The sequence below is a fragment of the Myzus persicae genome, unplaced genomic scaffold (genome assembly GCF_001856785.1).
Source record: "Myzus persicae strain clone G006 unplaced genomic scaffold, MPER_G0061.0, whole genome shotgun sequence".
Lineage (NCBI taxonomy): Eukaryota > Metazoa > Arthropoda > Insecta > Hemiptera > Aphididae > Myzus > Myzus persicae.
In genome coordinates this window covers 1-11,555 of record NW_019101219.1, presented here as the reverse complement: position 1 = coordinate 11,555, position 11,555 = coordinate 1, and the positions used below count along the sequence as shown (strand labels likewise).

At 32.6% G+C, this 11,555-nt stretch overlaps 3 protein-coding genes across 3 annotated transcripts; 2 read left to right on the top strand and 1 right to left on the bottom strand.

Moving 5' to 3' along the window:
- The first annotated feature begins 2,299 nt into the window (after positions 1-2,299).
- LOC111028246 lies at positions 2,300-5,159 on the top strand. The gene is made up of 2 exons (XM_022306801.1): positions 2,300-4,471; positions 4,524-5,159. Exons 1-2 carry the CDS (start codon positions 2,300-2,302, stop codon positions 5,157-5,159), a joined length of 2,808 nt encoding a protein of 935 aa, XP_022162493.1.
- Positions 5,160-8,869: 3,710 nt separating this feature from the next.
- On the bottom strand, positions 8,870-9,771 carry LOC111028245. The gene is made up of 2 exons (XM_022306800.1): positions 9,688-9,771; positions 8,870-9,556 (listed from the first exon to the last, which is right to left on the bottom strand). The coding sequence occupies exons 1-2, from the start codon at positions 9,769-9,771 to the stop codon at positions 8,870-8,872; spliced, it is 771 nt and encodes a 256-aa protein (XP_022162492.1).
- A 58-nt stretch (positions 9,772-9,829) lies between these two features.
- On the top strand, positions 9,830-11,208 carry LOC111028244 (the record flags this gene model as incomplete). The annotated part of the gene is made up of 3 exons (XM_022306799.1): positions 9,830-9,912; positions 10,246-10,453; positions 10,585-11,208. Coding segments are annotated over exons 1-3 (915 nt in total), but the record flags the coding sequence as incomplete, so codon positions are not given.
- Between the last annotated feature and the right edge of the window lie 347 nt (positions 11,209-11,555).

Here is an 11,555-nt window from a genome sequence, read left to right as displayed (position 1 = left end):
AAATCCGGAAATTAAAATGTCCGGACCGTAAAAAACCGGAATGTAAATCCCCGGACCGTAGGAATCCGGAATGTTAAAAACCGGAATGTAAGAACCCGGACCGTTAAAACCCGGAATGTAAGATCCCGGACCGTTAATATCCGGAACGTAAGATCCCGGACAGTAATTTTCCGAAAATTAAAAATCCGGAAAATAAAATAAAAACAATGGTTCTCAAAATAGTGAACTCAAAAAACTGAAAAATGAGTTTTAAAGTTTTTAATAGGTATTTTAAATCACTGTTAAATGAAAAGGTTTTAGTATTTACATTTAAGGGTTGAGTAAGTTCAAATTACATCTAAGTACAAAGTTTAGAATGAGATTTCTTTGAAATAACTATACAAAAAACTAGAGCGTTATTATATGAACAATTTTTAGGTATAAGGGTCTGAAATTTAAATTTTTCGAAATCGCGTAAAAAAACTTCTTATACTCAAACGAATTTACTATCTATATTATATTACTATATTATCATATTACTATATTATATACTATACTATATTAGATTTTCGATATAATTTAAAAGTACAAGTCGTAAAAAATTAAAACTTTCACCAGTTGATAAAATTGGCATTGTGTTCACAAGATTTTATTTTCTAAATATTGCACTTATTTATTTATATTTAATTATAGGCGTTTGTAATATTTAATTATTTTTCATAAATGTTGATGACATATTTTTGACTTGGTCATTAGGTATAGTTGATCATTTAATAAAAAGTTTATCATCGGGGGTGTTCGGAACGCCGATAATGTACAATTGAAATTATGATATATATTAGATAGGTAATACGATAACGTGATACGGCCGTTGTCCGTTGATACGAACGTTTAATAGTTATTAACCAGTATAAGCGAGACCGCGAGAATCAACGGTCGATATAAATTGTGTTATACTCGCAAATAAAATTGTTTTTTTTTGAATTGTAAGTGTATTGATATTTATAAATTTTTGTTATAACTTTCATAATTCACGTAATTTTTTTTAATTATAAAAGATTGTTTATGTGAATTAAAGGAGTTGTTAAATATATTATTATAATAAATAAATAAAGTGTGAACGTAAGAAATTAAAATTATACCTAATTTCCCGTTCCACAATTAAACATGGTCCTTCGAACAGGATATCAATACAAAAAATAAAGTACAATCAACTAAAAAACCAAATAACGCGACAATTTGCGTGTTAAAGCAGTGTGGATTACCATCGAAATCACGAGGTAAGATCAAATTTAATATTTAGTATCGGGCTTCCCGCAGCATATAAAAGTCCCTATCGTAATAATAGTCGTAGCATTACCTCAAATAAATTGGCATCGAGCTTGATATCAGTGAAATAGTACGAAGTTCAATAATAATGGATGATAAAGATATGGGAACGCTAATAAGACGGCGAGGAGTATTGAAAGGTCAGCTAACAAGATTTTCGAACGATGTCAATGAATTTAAGACCGATAGCGACATTGAAATACTAAAAACCTAAAAACGGGTGAAATTCTCTATTTCGGGTGTTGATAATTCAATGAGTCACGCAATTCCGGGTAAAATAGACGTATTAATTGGTGCCGAATGTTTTTATGATATTATACGTCCTGGAAAATATAAAGCGGAAGAAAACGGTATTATATATCAAGAAAGTGAATTAGGTTGGATTGCCGCCGGCCCCACCCACAATGTAGCGCCAACCGACGAAAAATCATTCGTGACGATGACTGCGTTGATTGAAGACAGTGTCAGTCTAAATGAGCAAATAGCTAAATTTTGGCAAATTGAAGATACCAGCAGAGCCCAGGGTTACACAGAAGAAGAAAAAGTATGCGTCGAGCATTTTAATCGAACAGTAAGACGAGATAAGACGGGAAGATTTGTGGTAAAACTACCATTACACGAAATTTACGATAAGCTAGGTGAATCGAAAAATACGGCACTTTAAAGATTTTTGGTCTTGGAAAATCGATTTAAAAATAATACGAAATTACGTAGCGATTATATCGATTTTATGAATGAATACATACAACTACGTCATATGTCAGAAAATACGGCATTACCGTCAACTTCGGCGAAGCTGCAAAAATTGTATTATATGCCTCATCATTCTGTCGTACGCGCCGAAAGTAATACGACGAAAACACGCGTAGTATTCGACGCGTCGTGTAAAACGGATTCGGGTATAAGTTTGAATGACGTACTCGCGAAAGGCCCGGTTATTCAAGACGAACTTGTCTGCATAATATCGAGATTCAGGACACATAAATACGCAATGTCGGCGGACATTGAAAAAATGTATCGTCAGATATTAATAAGTGAAGAAAATAGGTCATTACAAACTATATTATGGCGATCACAACCCAGCGATAAATTAAAAGAGTATTGTTTAAACACGATAACGTATGGAACAACACCCGCGTCATATTTAGCGACCGCCTGTCTCGAAAAATTAGCACAAGAATATGAAGAAAAGGCTCCATTTGCTGCTCAAGCAATTAAGTCCGATTTTTATATGGACGACCTTTTAACTGGCGCTAACACGATTGAAGATGCTATTAATTTAAGAGAGAATGTGATAAACATTATGAGCAGTGCTGGATTCATATTACGAAAATGGATATCTAATGATCCCGCGTTGTTAACAAATACGTCAAATAATAAAGACGATCCAATGTTCATCCTAAATATAGACGGTACCGCGGTAAAGACGCTAGGATTGTACTGGGACCCCCGAACGGACGTTTATCAGTACAAGATTAGTAATCGCAATAATAGTAATGACCCGGCGATGTCGAAAAGAAAAGTATTATCTACTATCGCGACAATTTACGATCCATTAGGATTAATTGGTCCTGTAATCGTAACCGCAAAAATTATAATGCAAAGGCTATGGCAGCACAAATTAGAATGGGACGATTTATTGCCCACACAGTTGAACGAAGAATGGAGCAATTATCTAAAAGAGTTAACTGACATTGAAAATATAAAAATACCACGTAGAATAATAGGCGTTGACAAGAATAATGAGATCGAAATGCACGGGTTCGCCGACGCATCAATTTGCGCGTATGGTGCATGCATTTACTTAAAGGCTACAGACGGATACGGCAACTGCACAACGCGCCTTGTCGCTGCTAAATCACGCGTAGCACCCTTAAAGGTTGTATCGTTAGCCAGATTGGAGCTTTGTGCTGCAGTTTTATTAATACAGCTAGTAGAAAAGGTGATACCAAGTTTAAAAATAAAAATAAAACACAAGTATTATTGGACGGACTCGACCATAGTTTTAGCCTGGCTAAATTCACAATCGTCGAGGTGGAAAACGTTTGTGTCGCACAGAGTCGGTGAAATTCACAATTATTCGTCAGCCGATCAATGGAACCACGTCAAGTCACAAGACAATCCCGCTGATATTATATCACGTGGCTGTAGTCCGAATCAATTAAAAAATAATATTTTGTGGTGGGAGGGTCCTGCGTGGATGAAAAAAGAAAAATCGGAATGGATAAAAAACACATTGAATGGCGGTGACTTACGAAAAGAGGACGATCTTGAAGAAAGAAAAAATCTGATTATCACTTTGGTCCAAACAGAAGAGACAAATTTAACTAAAAAATATTCATCATTAACAAAACTATTAAGAATAACCGCATACGTGTTACGTTGGAAACATCGCGTCGTAACAAAAAAAGATAAGGATACCGCGATACAAAATATTACGTACGAGCCTAATGCGGGCGCGATAATATCGGTCAATGAACTAGAGTACGCGCAAACGAAAATACATAAAATAGTACAATCGGAGTATTTCGCGGACGAAATAAAATGTTTAAAAAACGGTAAAAGTGTATCGAATAAAAGCAAGCTGCATTTATTAAATCCTTTTTTTGACCAGGACGAAATAATAAGAGTAGGTGGAAGATTAAACAATGCAGAAAGTATGCAGCGGGACAAAAAAAATCCGATAGTACTTCCAGCCAACACTCATTTCACAAAATTAGTATTTAGTCATGAACACATAAAATTACTTCACGCGGGACCACAGGCATTATTAGCATCCGTACGTGAAAAATATTGGCCATTAGGAGGTCGAAATGTTGCAAAAAATACAGTGCATAAATGTATAGCATGTTTTCGTACTAAACCATCCACATATCAACCTATATTAGACAATCTGCCCGCCCCGCGGATAGAAGTGGCAAATCACGCATTTTTAACGTGTGGGGTAGACTTTGCTGGACCGATATTAATTAAAAGCAGTTTAAGACGAAATGCACCGACATTGAAATGTTATATATGTGTATTTGTCTGTTTTTTCTCAAAAGCCGTGCACATCGAGTTAGTCGGTGACTTAACGACGAACGCATTCTTGGCGGCACTCCGACGATTTTGGTCCCGACGTGGTATTGGTAACATTATATACTCCGACAATGGAACAAATTTTGTCGGAGCGAATAGGCAATTAAAGGAGTTACGCGACCTGTTTACATCCGAAGTACACAAAAAAAAATATATACCAGTGCGCCGCCGAAGTAGGGGTAGAATGGAAGTTCATTCCCCCTCGCTCTCCCCATTTTGGAGGGTTATGGGAGGCAGCTGTAAAATCTATAAAAGGGCGATTGCAAAAGACTTTAGGAACAGCATCCCTAACGTATGAAGAAATGAGCACAATATTAGTTCGAATTGAGGCATGTCTAAATTCGCGACCGATTACGCCTTTATCAAACGACCCATCCGATTTAAGTGCTCTTACTCCGGGTCACTTCCTTATCGGAAGGCCACTGACTAATTTACCAGAATCTAACTTAGTAGACATATCGGCTAACCGTCTCCAGCGTTGGCAAAGGACTACTCAATTATTTCAACAAATCTGGCAGCGTTGGAGCAAGGATTATCTCACTCAACTACAAGTTCGGCAAAAATGGCCTAAATCTAAAGGGCCAGAAATAGAAGTGGGCGCTTTAGTTCTTTTAAAGGAAGACAATCTACCACCACTACGTTGGCAACTGAGACGAGTCATAGAAGTATCTACAGGCAAGGATGGAGTTATTCGAGTCGCTGCAGTGAGGACAGATCGGGGAGTATTGCAAAGAGCAGGAAGAATGCTGTGCCCATTGCCTATATATGATTAAAAAAAAAAAAAAAAAACAACAAAAAAAATATATTGTATTTGTATATACATATTAAGTAGCATGTGTTTGTAAATTATTATAATTATTATTGTTTAGCATTTAAAAGGGCATAATATTCTTATTTATAATTATATATTTTGATTTTACATCGAGTGTAAAATGTCGGGCGGCATGTTCGGAACGCCGATAATGTACAATTGAAATTATGATATATATTAGATAGGTAATACGATAACGTGATACGGCCGTTGTCCGTTGATACGAACGTTTAATAGTTATTAACCAGTATAAGCGAGACCGCGAGAATCAACGGTCGATATAAATTGTGTTATACTCGCAAATAAAATTGTTTTTTTTTGAATTGTAAGTGTATTGATATTTATAAATTTTTGTTATAACTTTCATAATTCACGTAATTTTTTTTAATTATAAAAGATTGTTTATGTGAATTAAAGGAGTTGTTAAATATATTATTATAATAAATAAATAAAGGGTGAACATAAGAAATTAAAATTATACCTAATTTCCCGTTCCACAATTAAACAGGGGGTCTTCAGTACCTACTTAAAATGTTATAAAATTTTGTTTTAAAATTTAAAATATATATAGGCACAGCTTTTTTTTATTAGCGTTTCAAAATAAAATATCGACAAAATACGTCAAAATCACGAATATTATTTTGACGTTAACATTGTAGCAGGGGTGGGTTAAAGGGGGTGGCTGAGGGGGCAGTAGTCCCCCCCCCCCATGGGACTAAGCTAACTATTTTTCAAAGCCATGTATTATGATAAAATAATTATTATAAAATATCGTTATTGAAGTTATTTTATATATTATATATATTTTTTGGCTATTTGAATATTTAGGCCTAATATTCCTATGTTTTATATATTTTTTTTAAACAAATAGATCATTTTTTATTTATTTATTTAGAATTCGACGCCCTTTTTCCAAAATTGAGTGTGGTATAATGACCATTAATGGATAAAATATAATAATTTTAGAAAATATAGTAATTATTATGTACAACACTAAATCATATTAAAAAGTATATAAATATATAAGTAAACAAATAATTAAGTATATAAAAATATTAAGAAAACACTGAAAGACTAATATAAAATTATAATGTTTTAAAAAAATGTAATTGACTTAAATTTAAAAGTACCCAGACCCAGAGTTTTATTGAAAAAATCTAAGGTGCTGGAGACTAAATTTGCAAGTTTTAGAGCTCTAATAAAAAAGGAGTCGTTACTTGAATTGAACTTGAACAATGGAATTGCAAAAATATCTTAATTTCTCAGGTAGAAAGAGGGAATACAGCAATAAAATTGACCTGAGCTAAAATGTCAGGGCATACAATATTATAATTTAACAAGTCATTTCCGAACATAAACAAAATAACTGACGACTTAGTTGGAGAGAATCTAAGTTTACTAAATTTTGAATTGGCATAATTGGGTCTTTAGAAATAGGTACCTAGGTTATTCATATGGGCAATTCTTTTTAAAGCTTTATATTGGATATTTTCTAGACCGTGAATGTGAGTGGTTAACGATTGACTCCAAATTAGTGATGCATATATAAGAACACATCGTACAAGCGAGCAATAAATTGTTTTTATTGTAGTAGGGTTATTAAATTGTTGAGTGTTCCTATTTATGAAGTCTAACATTTTATAAAATTTTCTGAGCATATTTTCATGATTTCGTTTAAAGCATATATCTAAAATGAACACCAAGATCTTTTATTGAATGAGCTCTATTTAAAACTGTATTATCTAATGAATAATTGTAAACAATAAGATTTTTACCATGAGTAAAAAAGACAACTTTACGTTTCCCTATGTTTAAAGGAAGAAAATTATTTTTTTTCAAAATTAAAAATGTATGCATGTTATTTTGCATTTATCGTGAAATAAAACTGAATTTTGAATTTTTGATTTGCAGGGATAGTATGTTATGACTTATGAGAAACATTGTAGTAAATTGTCAAGCTTTTTGAGCAACCTTAGTTTTTTATTCATAATTATAAAAAAAAAAAACAGAAAAAGTAGAATAATTTAAATGTCCATAAATGCTTTAAAAAAACTCAAAATATTTTAAAAGTTATACCCTGTAGTCTGTACCTATAGGTAATACTGATTAAGATATTTGGTTAACATTTCACGAATACAACATTTTTAGTTTCTTAATTACAACAAAATAGCAAAATCAATTTTGTCAAAAAATTTAATTTTTCCTATTTTTTTATTTGTTTTTGCTGATTAGTTAGAAAATAATATTTTTCTTTTGACCTAATTTGATCTAATATATTAGTTATTAGTTTATTACCTATGCATTTTTTAAAAACAAAATAATTTAGTGAAAATATTTCGATATAATGCTCAGAAAGTGCCAAAGATGCATGCACGCAGTGGCTGCGATAAAACTGGTTTCGGCCCTCGGTGAGGTATTTTTGCATGTGCACGTGGTGAGGGGGTTCTGAGGACGGTTTTAGAACACTGCCGCTATAGCTGGTTACACACGGAGCGGTTTATCGGATTTTCTTTAAAAATTAAACATCTATATTTAAATGGGTATATTCAAACGAAGTAAAATCGCTACTGGACGACCGCGATCGACCGCTTGGAATCGCGCTTGTTCAATTTTCGGGCGGTCGGCCGCATCCGCTAGCTAAAATTAAACTGTGGATTTCCAATAGCTATATTCATACGAGGCGGATCGTCCGCCAACCGCCGCGGTTTTTTCCAGCGGATTTGTCATTTATGAATATTCAGTTGACTTGGGAGCACTTAATATTTGTATTTTAGTGATATCTAAAATTACAGCCATTATTAGTTAATATTTTTTATTAATTATTATTTATACATAGGTAGAATACGTTTTTTTAAGTTCCTACTATTTAAAATGCCGTTCGATACCGAACAATTTATATTAACAATACAGGAAAATAACTGTACATGGGATAAACGTAAGTATCCTCTCGTTTAATAATTATTTTAGTAATTAGTACTCATTAATTGGTAATTACACCTAGATTAAAAAGTAAAAACATCATCTTTCTTTCTATACGTATTATTAAGATATTATATTATCTATTTATCTAATACCTATATTATGATATTATAATAGAGGCAAAAAGTCATCATGATATACAACTGCTACATGTTGGTTAGACCAATGTAGCCAAAAACTGTTCCGAAAATTTCGAAGACCTGGATGACGGCAAGAAGGCAGAAAAAAGTAAGATTTAATATTATTATATAAGAAAATTACTACATATAATGATATTATGCAGTAATATATTTTGTTCAATACTTGTTGGTTTAGATAAACTTATATTTTAATTGTATACGTAATACGTGGATCCTTACTTACTAGGGACAAAGGTAGATGACAATATTTGCAATACTGAAGGTTAATAAAAAAAATAATAACGATTTTGTACTTTTGTATATTATATTTTTAATTTTATAAAGGCAAGTATGTACCTCTACATATTTAATAATGACATGTACAATATACTCATATGTGGTATGAAATTATAAAATAAGGCCCAAAATAAATATAAGTATAAAATATGTAAATATGTTTTACAAAGAAAATAAGCAAAATAATAAAAACAATAGTGACTATTGGTTACTAAATTAGTTACAAACAACACTATATGTCATGTACTCGTGAGTCATGTTATTACGTCTTATTGGTTTATTTACCAATAATTTTATTTTGCCAGCTAAGCGCGTGATTTGGGTGGTTAACATAACTCACAAAATACTCCCTGACATCCTTAGCATTTGTCTGAGCGTTACCAACTCCTCTCCTCTCAGTTACGCTATCCATTCCACAACTCAAGCTATCCTCAAAATTAAACCCATCACGGCGTCTCACAAAGTTGTGTAAAACACAACAGGCTTTGGTTATTTTGACCGCAAAATTTGGTTCAACCAACATACTCGTTTGAAAAATTCTCCATTTCTTTGATAAGATTCCAAACGAACACTCAATGTACTGACGGGCTCTTGACAAACGATAATTGAAAATTCGTCTTTCGTCATTAAGTGTTCTGCCAGGAAACGGCCGAAATAATTTTTTATTCAGAGCAAAGGCCTCGGCAGCCACGAGTATAAATGGTTGTGGTACACCTTGATCATCCCCAGGTAGACATCGTTCGGGAGGAAAGTTTACTTTGTCTGAATATAACTTTTCACCAAACGGTGACATCTTGAAAACATTACAGTCACTTTCTTTGCCGTAAGATCCAACATTAATGATGCGAAAACAATAATTTGAGTCGCAAATAGCCATAAGTATAAGTGAAAAAAATTTTTTGTAATTGTAGTACAAAGACTCACTATTTTTGGGGCATTCTAATCGTATGTGTTTTCCATCAACCTGTAATTATTATTATTAATATCATTTAATTTATCAGGTAGGAACATGCAACAAAAAATTTAAAAAAAATTAATATTTTTTAGTACATTAAACAAGCAAAACAATAAATTTATGTTAGTTATTAAACTCACCGCCCCGACTGTATTTGGAAACTGGATCTTTTCAAAATATGCTGATGCAATATCCAGCCAATCATTAGTTGTGGGCTCTGACATCTCAATTGGCTGTAATATGTCCCATATCACCTCGCATGTTTCCAACACTATATTCGATATGGTCGATACTCCCATTAGAAACTCGAAATGTAATGCTGAGAAATGTGTTCCACAAGCCAAATATCTGAATATTATAATATCGTATGAAAATTATTAAAACGAAAATTTATATAATTTTAAATTTTGAGCGGAGCGAAGAAAAATTTAAAATCCTTAGATTTTCTTCAACGGTATCTTTTCTCATAGAAATTTAATTTGATTTGCTATTGTAGGCATTTTTTTTTGAAAAACTTACTTTCTACCTTTATCAAAAAAAAAAAAAATGCCTACAATAGCAAATCAAATTAAATTTCTATGAGAAAAGATACCGTTGAAGAAAATCTAAGGATTTTAAATTTTTCTTCGCTCCGCTCAAAATTTAAAATTATATAAATTTTCGTTTTAATAATTTTCATACGATATTATAATATTCAGATATTTGGCTTGTGGAACACATTTCTCAGCATTACATTTCGAGTTTCTAATGGGAGTATCGACCATATCGAATATAGTGTTGGAAACATGCGAGGTGATATGGGACATATTACAGCCAATTGAGATGTCAGAGCCCACAACTAATGATTGGCTGGATATTGCATCAGCATATTTTGAAAAGATCCAGTTTCCAAATACAGTCGGGGCGGTGAGTTTAATAACTAACATAAATTTATTGTTTTGCTTGTTTAATGTACTAAAAAATATTAATTTTTTTTAAATTTTTTGTTGCATGTTCCTACCTGATAAATTAAATGATATTAATAATAATAATTACAGGTTGATGGAAAACACATACGATTAGAATGCCCCAAAAATAGTGAGTCTTTGTACTACAATTACAAAAAATTTTTTTCACTTATACTTATGGCTATTTGCGACTCAAATTATTGTTTTCGCATCATTAATGTTGGATCTTACGGCAAAGAAAGTGACTGTAATGTTTTCAAGATGTCACCGTTTGGTGAAAAGTTATATTCAGACAAAGTAAACTTTCCTCCCGAACGATGTCTACCTGGGGATGATCAAGGTGTACCACAACCATTTATACTCGTGGCTGCCGAGGCCTTTGCTCTGAATAAAAAATTATTTCGGCCGTTTCCTGGCAGAACACTTAATGACGAAAGACGAATTTTCAATTATCGTTTGTCAAGAGCCCGTCAGTACATTGAGTGTTCGTTTGGAATCTTATCAAAGAAATGGAGAATTTTTCAAACGAGTATGTTGGTTGAACCAAATTTTGCGGTCAAAATAACCAAAGCCTGTTGTGTTTTACACAACTTTGTGAGACGCCGTGATGGGTTTAATTTTGAGGATAGCTTGAGTTGTGGAATGGATAGCGTAACTGAGAGGAGAGGAGTTGGTAACGCTCAGACAAATGCTAAGGATGTCAGGGAGTATTTTGTGAGTTATGTTAACCACCCAAATCACGCGCTTAGCTGGCAAAATAAAATTATTGGTAAATAAACCAATAAGACGTAATAACATGACTCACGAGTACATGACATATAGTGTTGTTTGTAACTAATTTAGTAACCAATAGTCACTATTGTTTTTATTATTTTGCTTATTTTCTTTGTAAAACATATTTACATATTTTATACTTATATTTATTTTGGGCCTTATTTTATAATTTCATACCACATATGAGTATATTGTACATGTCATTATTAAATATGTAGAGGTACATACTTGCCTTTATAAAATTAAAAATATAATATACAAAAGTACAAAATCGTTATTATTTTTTT

Bases quoted from the DNA above. Each gene is read 5' to 3' on its own strand.
- LOC111028246 (XM_022306801.1), top strand. From the start codon at position 2,300: ATGTCGGCGGACATTGAAAAAATGTATCGTCAGATATTAATAAGTGAA. The intron at 4,472-4,523 runs GTCGGAGCGAAT...TTACATCCGAAG, and splicing joins CCGACAATGGAACAAATTTT to TACACAAAAAAAAATATATA.
- LOC111028245 (XM_022306800.1), bottom strand. From the start codon at position 9,771: ATGTCAGAGCCCACAACTAATGATTGGCTGGATATTGCATCAGCATAT. The intron at 9,557-9,687 runs GTGAGTTTAATA...TAATAATTACAG, and splicing joins TTCCAAATACAGTCGGGGCG to GTTGATGGAAAACACATACG.